At 45.1% G+C, this 17,228-nt stretch overlaps 2 protein-coding genes across 2 annotated transcripts in view; both read right to left on the bottom strand.

Annotated features, from left to right (window-relative positions):
- Positions 1-17,228, bottom strand: part of LOC144697978 (uncharacterized) — a 608,842-nt gene that overhangs the window by 90,337 nt on the left and 501,277 nt on the right. The gene's annotated exons all lie outside the window — the stretch shown is intronic.
- The window catches only part of LOC144697977 (uncharacterized), a 39,413-nt gene continuing 22,423 nt past the window's right edge, over positions 239-17,228 (bottom strand). Inside the window, exon 4 of the mRNA XM_078569927.1 lies at positions 239-559. Coding sequence (XP_078426053.1) covers positions 239-559 — 321 coding nt within the window. The remainder of the gene's footprint in view (positions 560-17,228) is intronic.

The following is a 17,228-nucleotide window of genomic DNA, read 5'->3' as shown; positions in this document are numbered from 1 at the left end:
TGTTGAAATGTCTGCTCCACACCCACAGGGTTTCATCTGTTTAAAGCCACAAACAGAAAGGTCCAGTTTTCTCCTGGAGTTTGAGAGAAATCAGCTTTCAGAATGATGCAGAGTTCCAGCCAATGAGGGAGATCCGGGCTCAGCCCCGCCCCTCATTCACTCTGATTGGCTGGAGGAGCAGCTGCTTGCATTCGGTCATCCAGCCCCACCCATTCCTCCTATTGGTCCGTAGCCGCCGTCAATCAGCCGGGCATTGTGAGCTGCCAGGTGTGAGGTCGGGGGCGGGGTTTACAAATCCCAGGGCGGCCCCAGAGCCGAATCTGAACCAATGAACATTCTCCACTCTCACCATCCGCCGCTTCCGGCTTCTCTCCGGCACCAACCTCAAGTCAGGAGACCAGGAGACTCCGAGCATGCGCCATCCACCTGGACAATCCGCGGTAGATAGAGCGGTTTCTGAGGCGCATAGGATTGTGGGTAATCCGGCCACCATTAGAGGCCGCGTCTCAGTTAATCTTTGTCTGAATCTGGGAAAGCAAGGGGAAGATTCTGTTCGCATCTGTAGAAAGAAATAAAAAACAATTAATGTTTTGAGTCCGTATGACATACGGATTCAAAACGTTAACAGATTTTTTCTCTCTCCACATATACTGTTAGGCTTGCTGACTTTTTCCAGCATTTTCTGTTTTTGTTTCAGGCTTCCAGCATCCGCAGTATTTTGCTTTTACTTTAAAGTTGTGAAGTCACCTGAGCCAAATGAGATGCACCCAAGGGTACTGGGAGAAATAAGAGTGGAAGTTACAGAGGCACTGGCCATAATATTTCATTGTGCCTTAGACTCAGGTGCCGAAGGACTGGAAAATTGCAAATGTTCCACCCTTGTTCAAAAATAGGTGTAAGGATAAGCCCAGAAACTGCAGGCCAGTTAGTTTAACTTCAGTGGTGGGAAACGTCTAGAAATTATAATTTGGACGAAGTTAACACTCACATGGACAAATGCAGGTTAAGGGAAGACACCATGGACTTCTTAAGGGAAAAGAATGTTTTACTAACTTCCTGGAGTTTTTTGAAGAGGTAACAGAGAGGGTTGATGAGGGCAATGCTGTTGATGTGGTGTACATGGACTTTCAAAAGGCATTTGGTACAGGGCTGCACAACAGATTTTTAAGCAAAGTTATAGCTCATGGAATAAATGGGACAGTAGCCACATGGATACGGAATTGGCTCAGTGGAAGGAAACAGAAAGTAGTGGTTAATGGATGTTTTTCAGGCTCGTGGAAGGTTTTTAATGGTGTTCACCAGGGGTCAGTGTTGGGACTCGGGCTTTCCCTGATATATATTAATGACCTAGATCTTGATGGAAAGGGAAACATTTCAAAGTTTTCAGAAGATGCAAAACGTGGAAGAATTGAGAACAGTGATGAGGACAGTGTAGAACTTCAAAAAGAAATAGACAAGTTGGTGGAATAGGGCAATCATGTGGAAGATGAAGTTCAATGCAGAGAAATGTGAGGTGATACATCTTGGTAGAAAGAACATGAAGGGCAATATAAATTAAGGGGCACAACTCTAAACGAGTTGAAGGAGAAAGGAACCTGGGTGTATATGCCCATAAGTCATTGAAAGTGGCTGGAGAGTCATTGAGAGGGTGTTTATTAAAATATACAGTATCCTGGGTTTTATTCATAGGGGCATAGAGTACAAGAGCAAGGATGTTATGTTGAATTTTTATAAGTCAGTAGTTTGGCCTCGAGTGGTTTATTGCATCCCTTTCTGGGCACCACACTTCAGGAAGGATGTGAAGGCATTGGAGAAGGCACTGTAAAGATTCGCAAGCCTGGCTCCTGGGAGAAAGAACAGCGCTTAGGAAAATGAATTGGAGAAATCAGGACTGTTCTCATTAGAGAAAATAAAATTTAGAGGAGATTTGATAGATGTTTTCAAGTGGGGGCTGGACAGAGCAGATAAGGAGAAACTGTTCCCACCGATCAAAGGACTGAGAACAGTTTTAAAGTGAACAGTAAAAGAATCAACAATGATATGAGGAAAAGCTTTTCACGCAGGGTCTGGTATGCTTTGTGTGGGAGTGTTGTGGAGGCAGGTCCAATTGAAGCATTCAGGAGGGAATTAGGCTGTTATCTGAAAAGGAAGAATGTACAGGTTTATGGTGAAAAGGCAGATGAATAGGACTGGGTGAGTTGCTCATTTGGAGAGCCAGTGCAGACACAATGGTCCAAATAGCCTCCTTCAGCGCCAAACCAAATCAGTGGTAAAAATTGATAATATTCGGTAAAAATAAAAATTGAATTGAATGTGTTAGAGATATCAAAACGACTCAACACACAGTGTTTAATGCAAAACTGATTTATTTGAATTATATACAGAATCTGTAACTAGGCTGGAGTTTATTAACATCAGCAGAAACACACTTCAATGAATATGCTTCAGACAAAAATATCATTGGCAACTAAATCCAACTAGAGCAGTTACCTGTGAACTCGCTGGTGTCTCAGTAGACTTGATAAGCGTACAAATCCCTTCCCACACTCAGAGCAGGTGAATGGTCTCTCCCCGGTGTGAACTTGCTGGTGTTGTAAAAGATGGAATGACTGAGTGAATCCCTTCCCACACTCGGAGCAGGTAAATAGTCTCTCCCCAGTATGAAACCGCTGGTGTCTAAGTAGATAGAATGACTGAGTGAATCCCTTCCCACAATCAGAACAGGTAAATGGTCTCTCCCCAGTGTGAACTCGCTGGTGTCTGTCGGTTGGATGAATCAGAAAATCCCTTTTTACACACTGTGCAGGAAAATGGTCTTTCCCCAGTGTGAACTCGCTGATGCTTCAGTAGGGAGAATGAATAAGTAAACCTCTTCTTGCACACAGAGCAGGTAAATGGTCTCTCCCCAGTGTGAACTTGCTGGTGTCTCAGCAGGCTGGATGACTGAGTGAATCCCTTCCCACACTCGGAGCAGGTGAATGGCCTCTCCCCAGTGTGCACTCGCTGGTGGTTGGATGAATCAGAACATGTGAGTGGCCTCTCTCAAGCGTTAGTGAGCTGATGAATTTCCAGCTGGGACGGGTAATTGAATCCCTTCCCACAGTCCCCACATTTCCATGGATTCATTCCAGTGTGACTGCGGCTGTGCTTCGACAGGGCAGATGATTGGCTGAAGCCTCGTTCACACACACAACACGTGTACGGTTTCTCCCCACTGTGAACAGGGCTCTTAACTTCCATGTTTAAAATTCGATGATTTGTGGGTTACGATAAATTGGTTGACACCATCAGATCCTGACGTTATGTTGGGTTTGAGATTCCGGACTAAAACCCTGTGAAAATAGTTTAAAATAGGCAAAAGGGAGTGAGGGAGAACCCACAAAAACACAAAGACAAGGTGTGAAATTGAGCTGAATGTGTGGGGCCGGCAGGAGGAAAAAAGTGACCACGGAAGCTGCTGCATTATCATAAAAACTCAACTGGTTCACCAATGTCCTTCTGGGAAGGGAACCTTCCACCCAGTCTGGGCCCACTCAACTCTACCAGAACTTTGGCAGAATCTCCCAATCCCTCATCCTCCACCCCCTAGAAGGACCAGGGTAGCAGGTAAATCACCTCCAAGTCACACACTGCCCTAACTTGCCCGACATCCAGTGCTGGATGAACAGGAATTTCCTCCATTTAAATGTTGGGAAGATTGAAGTCACTGTCTTCAGTCCCCGCTACAAACTCCACTCCCTAACCATCAATACCATCCATCTCTCTTGCAACTTACGAGGCTGAACCAGACTGTTCATAATCTTGGTGTCATATTTTCACCCCAAGCTAAGCTTCTGACTATGTATCACGAAGACCATCTCTTTCCACCTCAGTAACTTCACTCCTGCCTCAGCCCATCTGCTGCTGAAAGTCATCAATTCCTTTGTTACCACCAAACTGGACCATTCCTAGCCGGCCACATAAACGATGGGGGTCATTTAAAACTCTGCTTCCCATGTCTTTACTTGCAGTAAGTCTCGATCACCCAACACCTCTGTGCTCAGTGTGCTACATAGGCTCTTCGTTAAGTAGCACCTCAATGTTCAAATTCTCCTCCTTGTTTTCAAATCCTTCAGTGACTACGCCCCTCACTATCGCTATAATATCCTCCAATCTCCATCCCTCCCAGATATCTGGGCTCATCTAATTCAGGCCTGTTGAGCATTCCTGATTTTAATTGACTCACTATTGGTGACCGAGCCTTCAGCTGCCCGGGCCATAAGCTCTGTAATTCCCTACTTAGACATCTCTGCCTCTCTCTCTCATCCTTTAAGACTCTCTTAAAATCCTACCTCTTTGATCAGGCTATTGATCATTTGCCCTGATATCTCCTCATGTGCTTCAGTGTTAAATATTCCAGTATAATATTCCAGCAAAATACTTTGGAACATTTTATTCCAATCAGTGTGCTACATAAATGCAACTCGTTGTTGTTGATTTGGACATTTATCATCGCTCAGTGAAAATCCTGTAACTCCTTACCGATCAGCATTGTGGGAGTATTTTCACCAGAGTGACAGCAGCAGTTCAGGAAGAAGGCTTACCAACACCCAACTAACACACAACTGGGGATCAACAATATCTGCTGGTCTTGTTAGTGACACCCAAATACCAAGAATGGAGTTAACAAAAAAAATCTCGGATAAAAGGGCATCGTAGAAATAGTTGTTACTAAACCAACACTCTTAAATTGAATGGACAGTGTCTGTTTGTCAATCTGATCTCCCCCAGGATCTACCTTGACAGTCTCACACTGGAAATTGCTGGGCCCGACTGGGTTGCAAACTCCTCAGGGTTAAACCCAGCAGTTTCTCCTCCATCACAAAACTGATGCAACAAAAAAAGTCCCCCATCCAACACCCACCCTCATTCAATCCGGCTCCTAATTGGCCTGTCTGTGTTTCGAGACTCGGTTCTAAAAAACAATACATGAAATCAAAGCTCTGCAAGGCTGGATCAGAAATTAAGAGATAAAATATTTTAAATATCCAGCAGGTCAGACAGTAGGAACAGATTAAGAAACATAAATTGGGGCTCAGGTCGCTGACCTGCCTTCAGACTGCACGAAAACACTCGGCGACGGCCGCCGACAAATGGCGGGCAATGTTCCCAGAATGCTATGCGCTCCAGAAACCGCTCTATCTAAAAGTTGCTAATTTCCTGATCGAAGTCGGTTGCCGCAAACGGCAGGTGGCAACTATGGCGCCGGGAGAGTCAAGGAGGAGAAGAACTGCAGCAAAATACAAGAGGACGATCACCCGCCATTATTACAGAACAATAAACAGCGCATCTGCGCTTGCGCACCCACACCAGGGCCGGGACTAACAACCGTCCCGCATCCAGAATCACCGGGACCTGCAGCCTGGAACCGGGAGTGGGAGAAACGGGAAGAATGAGGAGAAACAATATAATCCAACACTCACAGCAACCTCCAACCCACCTCCATTCCCGGGATAGTGAGACAGAGTTTAGAAACACTCACCAACACGACTCCAGTGAAACTTCCACGAGGAAAGGGGGAGCAGTGACTGTGCCTGCTCTGATATAGCCCCAGACCTGTCACTCGAACCCCCATAACTCCGCCCAGTTCACAGCTCAACCTACCATCTTGCAGCTTCCTGCACCTTTTCCCGCCCGGCCCAGGTGTGGGACTGTCCAAGGTGAGTCCTTCGTGTAACCTGGACAGTGGGGGAGGGGTGACCTCCTGCCCTGTGCTGTGTCCCAAATGGTTCCATCCTCCCCTCCCCCAGGGCCCTCTAAACACTACATACAGACGGCTGATGGACTTGGGGATCCTCACTGACCTGCACAGGTACATTATGCTGCTCCCCACCCCCGATACACTCTGTAAACAAGTTGCTTTTCTTTTTTTTCTGCTTCCCCTTCGCGTAAACATCTTGTTTCATACAAGTTTTGTTTAAGACTTGTTCAATCTTTTTTAATTGCAGGGCTATGGGGCAAAGGCAGGGACGTGGCATTAGGTAAATTGTCCCTTCAGGGGCCTAATACAGACACGACTGGCTGAATGGCCTCCATTCATTGCTGCAACCATTCTATGATTCTCTGACTTGTCTCTATCCCACTGCTCCATTCAAAGTGATTCCCACCTTCTGCTTTTGTCCCTGGCTCCCTGTTTAACCAAGTAATTATCTCTGCCCTCATTTGTTCCTTATTTCTTTGAGTCCTAGTTTTCCTTTCTTATTTCTTTCATTTTCTTCACATTGCATTCAGACTGTTGTTATCGTGCCATTCACACCTAATCTAGAAACAGCTTTTGTGTTTTTAATAGTCCCATTACCACTCCCTTTGACCTTGCATTATGAAACCTTTTGTCAGTTAATCTCTCCCGCCCTGCAGCCTTTCATAGACCTTTCTGTTCCTCTTCCACCTCCCCCATTTCAATGGCTCACAGACCTGAAACGTTAATTCTGTTTCTCTCTCTACAGATTCTTCCAGACCTGCTGAGTGTTTCCAGTTTTTAATCTTTTCATTTCATGTTTTAAGCATTGCAGTAATTTTCGTTTCTCCATTCCAAGCACTCTACCTGACATTATTAATAATTCAATTCAGTTATTCATAAATTAATTTATCTGTACTTTATGTCTTGAAAACTGATTATTTATTGAGCTATTTATCAGTTATCAGTGTCCTTAAATGTTACAATTTTACAACTCCTCACGTTTTCCCCACACTTCCTGGCACTAATATTAAATCCTTAGTAATCTTAAATGGAAGGGTCAGCCCAGCATTGACAGACCAGTCAGTTTAACCTCTGTGTGGGAAAGCATTTTAGAAGCGACAATTCAGGTCAAAATTAGGTCACTTGTACAATTTGTTCAGGACAATCGTGTTGAACTAAATTTCTTGAGTTTTTGATAAGGCAACAGAGAATGTTGATGAGGGTAACACGGTTGACGTGCACATGAACTGCTAAACGACATTTGATACAGTGCCAAGTAACAGGCGTGTCAGCAAAGTTAAAATCCATCGAGCAGAGGCAGCATTGGCTGTGTGACAGGCAACAACATGCATGGTGAACGGTTGCTTTTTAAAATTAAGGAAAAGTATACAGTGGGATCACAAGGGGTCGGTGGTCAGACCACTGATTTATTGATATATATTAATGATTTAGACTTGTGTGTGCAGGGCTGCATTTCAAAATTTGCAAACGACACCAAATTTTCAAGTTGTGTTTACAGTGGGGAGGACGGTGATAAACCTCAAGAGGACATACACAATGGTGGAATGGGCAGACAGGTGGCAGATAAAATTTCATTCAGAGAGGTGTGAAGTGATTCATTTCGGTAGGAAACACAAGGAGAGGCAATATCAAATAAAGGATACAATTGTAAAAAGGTGCAGGAGAAGCGTAATCTGGGGCTTTATGTGCACAAATCATTGAAGATGGCAGGGCAGGCTGAGAAAGCAGTGAATCAAACATGTGGAATCCTAGGCTTTATGAATACGGGAATAAAGTACAAAATCAACCAAGTTGGAATAAACCTGAATAAAACACTGCTTTGGACCCAACTGCAGTATTGTGTCCAATTCTGAGCTTTAGGAAGAATGTGAGAGTGTAGAGGAAAGATTCACGAGAGATCGGAACTTCAGTTAGGCGAGGTGAAGTTGGTTTGTTATCCTTGGAAGGGGAACCGTTCTTTTGCATCTTTTCTGGACCCTCTGTCTTTACTTCCTTCCGAAATTGTAGCCATTCAGTGGCGGTGGTGTTAAAAACTTTCTTTCATGGAATGCGGGCAGGGCCAGCATTTGTTGCCCTTGAAGCAAGTGCTTGCCACACCATTTCAGAGGGTTATTAAGAGTAGCCACATTTTAATGTGGATCTGGAGTCACATGTCAGGCCAGGTAAGGACGGCAGATTTCCTTCCCGAAAGGACATTAGTGAACCAGGTGGGTTTTTATGACAATCAACAATGGCTGAATTGTCACCCTTATTGGGACTCGCTTTCAATTCCAGATTTAATAATTATTTAAATTCCACCAGCTGCTGTGGTGGGATTTGAACCCCTGTCCCCAGAGCATCAAGCTGGTTTTCTGGATTAGTCCAGTGACATTCCCACTGTGGCACCGTCCTCCCCAATATATATTTTTATTTATTTTTAGCCAACAGTTTAGTAATTGTCAGTATTTTGTTCCATGTGGTTTCTATTCTGAGTTTCAGACAGTTTCTGTGCCAAGTGGACGAGGTGTTTAAAGTTCATTCATTTGCCCCTTTTCCATCTCCAGGTCCGGGAAAGACACAGAGAATAATGTCCCCTCATTAAGTATCTATTGACGAGACTGAGATGGACAATTCCCACTCCCCATCTTTCCGGTGGATAATGGATGTTCTGTTACATTCAGGTTTCTCTATCATTTCATCTCTAATTTTATTGAGTTTTTTTATTTTTATCCCAGAGACCCAGACCCAGTATAACGGCCGCCATCTTGTTTCGGCAGGGAGCAGGGCGCATGCGCGGCCATCTTGTTGCTGCAACAGTGAGTGGGCGGGGCTTCACGGTCCCGTTTCCCCACAGGGTCCTTGTGCGCGGGAAAGGCAATCGTTTGGTGGGGCAGGGAACAGGGTTTTAAGCAGCTTTACCCACTCCCAGGCTGCAGGTGATGTTTGCGGCCTAGAGGAGTCCATGGGTCATGTATATGTTCAGAGTGAGAGGCTGCAGCCCCTATGGGGCTGATTCGCAGCCATTGGTGACACTTCAGCCCCACAATCCTAATCTCTGGTTGCCCAGTGTAGCGGGGTGGGGAGAGGGGCTGCGGTATGACAGTGAATCTTTTCCTGTAACTGTTCATGGGCCTGTTTAAAACAGGAATTTGTAGATCCAGGATGGGTGACACACATGGGGATGGTCACACTGACTGCCGATCTCTCTTCCGTGGTCCTGTCCATGCCCGGGTGTCCCTGGAGAGGGAATATGCAGTGTCCACTGGTATGTTTGATACCTTCCACATCCAGTGGACACCTCAGGGTACAGAGTATCTCACAGGCACTGGAAACAACATTCTGGTTTAGTTAGTAATGTTTCCTTTGCTTTTATTGGGACCTTGTTGCTGATTTGAACTTCTATCTGTTTGATTGGACCATCTGTTTGGTGAAAGAATGTCCCAAAGAAACGCGAATTGTCTGTTTTGAATTTCTATCCTGTACTTACAGTGATGGTTCTTGTAAACTCCTTTTACCGGATTCAGGAGGGAGATGATTTGCAGATAGAAAACTCACAAATATCACATCAAGATCTGACAGTGTCACTCGATTCACCAGGAAATTATAGAAATATAGAAACATAGAAATAGGAGCAAGAGTAGGTCATTCGGCCCTTCGAGCCTGCTCCACCATTCACTATGATCATGGCTGATCATCCGACTCAATATCCTGCTCCCGCTTTCTCCCCATATCCTTTGATCCCTTTCGCCCCAAGAGCCATATCTAGCTCCTTCTTGAAAACATACACTGTTTTGGCCTCAACTACTTTCTGTGGTAATGAATTCCACAGGCTCACCACTCTCTGGGTGAAGAAATTTCTCCTAATCCTAGTCCTAAATGGTCTACCCTGTATCCTCAGGCTGTGACCCCTGGTTCTGGACTCCCCCACCATCGGGAACACTTCTGCCAGCATCTACCCTATCTAGTCCTGATAGAATTTTATAGGTTTCCATGAGATCCCCCCTCATTCTTCTGAACTCTAGTGAATATAATCCTAAACGACTCAATCTCTCCTCATATGTCAGTCCCGCCATCCCAGGAATCAGTCTGGTAAACCTTCGCTGCACTCCCTCTATAGCAACAACATCCGTCCTCAGACAAGGAGACCAAAACTGCACACAATATTCCAGGTGTGGTCTCACCAAGACGCTGTATAATTGCAGCAAGACACCCCTGTTCCTGTACTCGAATCCTCTCGCTATGAAGGCCAACATACCATTTGCCTTCTTTACCGCCTGCAGCACCTGCATGCTTACCTTCAGCGACTGGTGTACAAGGACACCCAGGTCTCGTTGCACATTCCCCTCACTCAATTTATAGCCATTCAGATAATAATCTGCCTTCCTGTTTTTGCTACCAAAGTGGATAACCTCACATTTATCCACATTATACTACATCTGCCATGCATCTGCCCACTCACTCAGCTTGTCCAAATCACACTGAAGCATCTCTGCATCCTCCTCACGGCTCACCTTCCCACCCAGCTTTGTGTCATCTGCAAATTTGGAGATATTACATTTAATTCCCTCACCTAAATCATTAATATATATTGTGAAAGCTGGGGCCCCAGCACAGATTCCTGTGGTACCTCACTAGTAACTGCCTGCCATACGGAAAAAGACCCGTTTATTCCTACTCTTTGTTTCCTGCCTGCCAATCAGTTTTCTATCCATCTCAATACACCATCCCCAATCCCATGTGCTCTAATTTTACACGCTAATCTCTTATGTGGGACTTTGTTGAAAGCGATCTTAAAGTACAAATAAACCACATCCACTGGCTCCCCCTCATCAACTCTACGAGTTACATCCTCAAAAAATTCCAGTAGATTTGTCAAGCATGATTTCCCTTTCGTAAATCCATGTGGACTCTGTTCCATTCTGCCACTGTTTTCCAAGTGCTCAGCTATTAAATCTTTTATAATGGACTCTAGAATTTTCCCTACGACCGACGACGGGTCTATAATTCCCAACACTGGACCTGAATAACATTGATCTTTGACTGTGGAAGGAGAAATATTTGTCTGTTCTGTCTGTGGGAAAAGATTTCAAACATCAGTGTGACTGGAAAAGCACTGAGACACAGACACGCCTGAGTGAGAGTGCTTCAGGGAACTGATTGTGGAAGGAGCTTTAATCTGTTACACCATCTGAAAAAGAAAAATCTCACCATTCACAGCGGGGAGAAACTGTGCAAGTGTTCTGTCTGTGGACAAGGATTCAACTGATCGTCCAACATGGAGAGACATAGGGACAATGACACCAGGGAGAGACCGTGGAAATGCGAGGACTGTGGGTTAGGATTCAGATCCCCATCTGAGCTGGAAACTCATCAGCGCAGTCACATTGGGGAGAGGCCGTTCACCTGCACTGACTGTGGGAAGGGATTCACTCTGATAAGTACCCTCATTTCACATCAACTTGTTCACTCTGACAAGAGACCTTTTAAATGTTCTGACTGTGTGAAAAGCTATAAAAGCAAAATGGATCTGCTGACACATCAGCGAGTTCACACTGGAGAAAGGCCATTGACCTGCTCCGTGTGTGGGAAGGGATTCATTCACCCATCCCTCCGGCTGAAACACCAGCGAGTTCACACTGGAGAGAGACTGTTCACCTGCTCCGTGTGTGGGAAGGGATTCAGTCATTTATCCACACTGCAGACACACCAGTGTATTCACAAGTGACTCCCAGGGGTTGGACTCTGCTGTTATTGCTGCTGTTAATTACATCCAGGACTGAACCATGCTCTTTCCGACAGTTGGGGTTTGTTTCTGCTGATGTTAATAATCCCTGTAACTGGGCTGGAGTTTAATATTCTGGATAAAGGTTAAATAAATCAGCTTAGTGTCAAATATTGTCGACATATTAGTTGATGCATTGAATGCAAGAGCAGGGACGTTATGATGGAGTAGTATAACGCATTAGTTAGGCCACATTTGATGTACTCTGTGCAGTGCTGTTTGCTGCACTATAGGAAGGATGTCATTGCACTGGAGAGGGTGCAGAGCAGATTCACTCATGATGTTGCCTGGGCTGGAGAGTTTCAGCTATGAAGAGAGACAAGATAGGCTGGGGTTGTTTTCCACAGAGCAGAGAAGGCTGAGGGGGGACCTGATAGAGGTGTACAAAATTATGAGGGGCATAGATAGGGCGGATAGGAAGACATTTTTCTCTTTAGTGGAGGGGTCAATACTCAGGGGGCATAGATTTAAGGTAAGGGGCAGAAGGTTTAGAGGGGATTTGAGGATTTTCTTTTCACCCAGTGGGTGGGGGCTATCTGGAACCTGCCAGCGAAGCCTACATCCCGTGAATGACTTTTAAAAAAAGACAACACTTTTCCCAGGAATCAACGAGTGTACCTTCTCTGAAATGCTTCTAATACAACTCTATCCATCCTCAAGATTATCCCATAACTATGTTATCATAAGGTGTGAATGGTACGAGCTGGAACTTGGTCTTTCTTATTTTTCAATCCATTTGCTAACAGAATCTGCCCCTCCCATCCCCAGATTCAGACAATGATTAACTGAGACTCAGTCTCTAATGGCGGCCTTAAAAGTGGATAAATCCCCAGGCCCAGGTGAAATGAGGAACTCAGTGCCTGGGCGGGTGGTAGAGGCACGAACCCTCACAACATTTAAGAAGTATTAAGATGAACACTTGAAACACCACAGTATACAGGGCTACGGGCCAAGTGCTGGAAAATGGATGAGAAGAGATGGGGTTTGATGACGAGCACTGCAGGAATTCACCAATGCTCCTTCGACAGCACCATCCAAACCCATGATCACTACCATCTAGAAGGACAAGGGCAGCAGATAGATGGGAACACCACCACCTGGAAATTCCCCTCCAAGGCGTTCACCATCCTGATATGGGAATATATTGCCAATCTTTCACTGTCAGTGGGTCAAAATCCTGGAATTCCCTTCCTAACAGCACTGTGGGTGTACCTACACCTCATGGTTTGCAGTGGTTCAAGAAGGCTGCTCACCACCACCTTCTCAAGGGCAACTAGGGATGGGCAACAAATGCTGGCCCAGCCAGTGAAGCCCATATCCCATTAATGAATAAAAAAAAACAGAACATGAGTGATTATTGTGGCCAGTAGAATGAAACAACGTTTTAAATTATCAAGGCAGTAACACATATTCCATAGAAAAGTTGTCTGTCAAACATTCAGGAAAGAATTAAACACATTGAACATATCAAAGCGAGTCAAATTAATTTGAAGAGGGAAATAGAATCTGGATTTAGAAAATATCCACAAGGTGGATGCAGGTGAACAGAGAGTTGGAGAATCTTTAAAGTCCATGCATGAACTTTTGTTTGAACCAGATGTAATTACATGTCTATAATTTAGATTGTGTGGGGAGGATGAATCTAAGTCGATAGTTATCACATTTAGTGGAAAAGTTTTGACATTTATTCTTGGTGGTAGCTCAAAGGTTTGTGTTTCTGATTATGATCATTCTAGTAGCTTTAGTATGTTATCTACGGTTTGTCATCAAGAAATTAGGAAAACAAGCTCGGAGCTTAGAAATAGTGAGGTTAGTCAGAAATCAGTTGTGAGAAGTCAGTAAGGATTTTCCCTTCTCAAGGTGGGGAGATCTGTGAGAAATCACTGTCTAATTAACCTTATAAAATCTTGAGAAATTTATTCATCAATACAAGAATAGCTCTCTCTCTCTCCCTCTCCCTCTCATGTTTAGGAAGAAAGATTCCTGGCTTGATAAACATCGGACAATCTATCCCTATGATAACTCATAGGGATGGTCTCAGTAGTTACAGGATGGAATTTGTAGTGATTGAAGTCAATGGCTTTGGTCTTCCCAATTTTTAATTGAGGAAATTTATGCTCATCCAGTACTGGATGTGGGATAAGCAGTTTGATAATTTAGTAACAGTGGAGGAATGGAGAGGGATAGTGGTGAGGTAGAGCTGGGCGTTGTCAGTGTACATGTGAAAACTAACACGGTGCTTTTGGATGATGTCACCTAGTGGCAGCATGTAGATGAGAAATAGGAGGGGGCAAAGAGAGATCCTTTTTTTAGGATGGGTCAGGATGGTGGATTTAAAGGTGAGAGGGACAGTACCAGAAGAGAGAGAGACAAAACTGTGAATAATATCAGCTAACATGGAGAAGTTGGGTGATCAATAGTTCAGTGAGAGTGGGGTCAAGTACAGCAGAAAGTGGGTCTCATGGACAAGATGAGCAGTGAGAGGGTCTGAGGGGAGATGGGAGAGAAACTGGAGAAAGATGTGGGTTCAGGGCTCAGACAAGGGGGAATTTTAGAGACAGTTTATCCCAGTGGGCGTGTGGAAGGGAGGGAAGCAGCAGAGGCAGCTGATCGGATTGTCTCAATCTTAGTGACAAAGAAGCTCCATGGGCAGAATTTTGCCCTTGGCATGCAGGCTTGGTGGGGGCGATTGGGGCAGTCGGGAAGCTGCCCGCTGCCTGTAATCAGGCCCGGAAGGCAATTTCATTCTGGGGGCCAATTAAGGCCTGTGCTGCGTGAAACGTGAGCAGCAGTGCTCAGCGCTGCCTGTGCGGGCAGGGGGAGGAGTGCGAGCTGGGCGAGTGTGACCTTTGTGCATGCACGCGAGAGTGAGCTACATAATCTCCCTGAGGCAGAGAGCTGTCTCAGGGAGATGGAATGACTTGAAAAAATATATACATAAAGATTTTATACAGGTTATAAAACATGTCCCCTCATGTCACTCTGTCACATGTTTTTTATTAATAAAAGCAAAGTACTTCTTCAAGGTCGGCATTCCTGGAAGAGAAGTGGCAGTGAATTAAATAAGATAAAAGCAAAATACTTTTGCAAAGAACCAAAACTCTGTTTGTCTCTCCAGAGATGCTGTCAGACCTGCTAAGTTTTTCCAGAATTTTCTCTTTTTGTTTCAAGCTTTTAATTCAAGTGTAAAATTTGATTTGCTTCAGGTGACCTCGTCCCGCCCGTGGATGAGGTTTCCTGAAAAAGGTAAAGGCCGCTTGGCCTTTTCGCCCGCCCGCCAACCATTAGGTTCGATGGGCAGCGTAAATTTGAATTTAATTAACTTCTTAGTGGCCTGACAGGCTTCTTAACTGTTGGTGAAATATTGCGGGACTGCGCGATGACGTCGGGACACTCGCCCACCGAGCATAATTTTCTGCCCCATGAGCTCCTCACACTTGTTGTTGGAGGTGAGGATTGGGGAGACAGGGGTGAGGAAGAGCCCTTCAAAAGGAACTAAGTTGTGTCTGAGATATTAAGAACACTTGACACATGGTGAGTTTAACACAAAGCTGATTTATTTGACTTTTATCCAGAATATTACTCCCTATAACTGACCTGGAATTTATTAACATCAGCAGAAAGAGATGCCAATGAACATGGTTCAGTCCTGGATGTGATTTCACAAAAACATCCAATCAGTGTAGTTACTTGTGAACTTGCTGGTATCTTTGTAAATGGTATAAGCGAGTGAATCCCTTCCCACACCCGGAACAGGTGAATGGCCTCTCCCCAGTGTGAATTCGCTGGTGCTCAGTGAGATGAGATGAACATCTGAACCCAGTCCCACAGTGAGAGCACCTGAATGGTCTCTCGTCAGTGTGAACACGTTGATGGGACATCAGTTCACCAGAACTTTTATACCTCTTCCCATAGTCTGGGCATTTAAAAGATCTCTCGTCAGAGTGAACACGTTGATGGGACATCAGATTCCCAGGACTTTTATAGCACTTCCCACAGTCTGGACATTGAAAAGACCTCTTCCCAGTGTGAACTCGCTGGTGTACACTGAGATGAGATGATCGCCTGAACTCAGTCCCACAGTGAGAGCACCTGAATGGTCTCTTGTCAGCGTGAACACGTTGATGACGCATCAGTTCTTCAGAACTTTTACAGCACTTCCCACAGTCTGAGCATTTAAAAGGCCTCTTATCAGTGTGAACTCGCTGATGTGTCTCCAGACTGGATGACTGACTGAATCCCTTCCCACACTGGGAGCAGGTGAATGGCCTCTCCCCAGTGTGAGTGCGCCGATGATTTTCCAGCTCAGATGGGTATTTGAATCCCTTCCCACAATCCCCACATTTCCACTGTGTCTCCCCACTATGAACGGTGCTTTTTCCTTCCATGTTCAAAATCCGATGATATTCAGGTTATGATAAATTGGGCGAATCTGTCAGATCCTGATGTGATCTTTGGTCTCAGTTTCCCGACTGCAAATCCTCCTCTTCTAATACCCTGTGAAATTGATTTAAAACAGAAAAAAGGGAGTGAGAGAGAACCCACAAAAACACAAAGGCAGGTTGTGAAATTGAGCTGAATGAATCTGGGAATTTGTGGGGCCGGCACTAGGAAAAAGTGACCATGAAAACTGCTGGATTGTCATAAAAACCCAACTGGTTCACGAATGTCCATCAGGGAAGGGAACCTGCCACCCGGTCTGGGCTACACAAGACTCTGGCCTACAAGGGAGGAGAGGGAGAGAGAGGTGGGAGAGGCAGCGGGTGAAAGGATACCTACAACACAACAAGAACTTTGACAAAGTCTCGAGAAACCTCAACCTGCACCACCTCGAAGGACCAGGGTAGCAGGTGTATGTTAACACCATCACCTCCAAGATACCCTCCTAGTCACACACTATCCTGACTTGTTTGGATCAACAGAAATTTCCTCTATTTCAATATTGGGAAGACTGAAGCCATTGTCTTCAGTCCCCGCTACAAACTCCACTCCCTGACCACCATCACTCTCCCTAACAACTGAGGCTGAACCAGACTGTTCATAGGGACATAGGAGCAGGAGTAGGCCATTCAGCCCATCGAGCCTGCTCTGCCATTCAATCCAATCAAAGTCTTTTTCCCACACTATCCGCATAGCCCTGTATGTGATTGCTCAATCAGTCATCCATTCTTTTGTTCCCTCTAGACGTAACTATCCTAACACACTCCCGGCCAGCCTCCCACATTCAACCTCCCTGTAATCCAAAACTCTGCTTACTCGCACCGTCTTGTTCACCCCTGTACTGACCGACTTACAAAGCCTCTGGGTTAAAGAGAACCACAATTTTAAATTTCTCATCCTTGTTTTCAAAGCCCTCCATGGTCTCTCCCTCCCTACCTCTGTAATCTCCTCCAGCCTCACAACCCTCTGAGATATCTGCGCTCCTCTAACTCCGACCTGCTCAGCATTCCTGATTTTAACTGCCCCACCTTTCGTGTCTCCCCCAGCAGCTGCCAAGGCCACAAGTTCTGGAATTTCCCCCCGAAACCTCTCCACCTCACTTTCCTCATTTAAGATACTCCTTAAAACCTACCTCTTTCAGTGAACCTTTGTGTATCTGCCCTGATATCTCTTCATGTGGCTCGGTGTCAAATGTTGCTTTCTAACACTCCTGTGAAACACCTTGGTACGTTCCATTACACAATAGAATTAATGAATTACCATTTCAGGGTGGGCAGAATTTGATGG

The sequence above is a fragment of the Cetorhinus maximus genome, chromosome 23, assembly GCF_964194155.1.
Source record: "Cetorhinus maximus chromosome 23, sCetMax3.hap1.1, whole genome shotgun sequence".
NCBI classification, from domain to species: Eukaryota; Metazoa; Chordata; class Chondrichthyes; order Lamniformes; family Cetorhinidae; genus Cetorhinus; species Cetorhinus maximus.
Note: the sequence above shows the minus strand (reverse complement) of the source record. Positions and strands in the feature narration are given on the sequence as shown.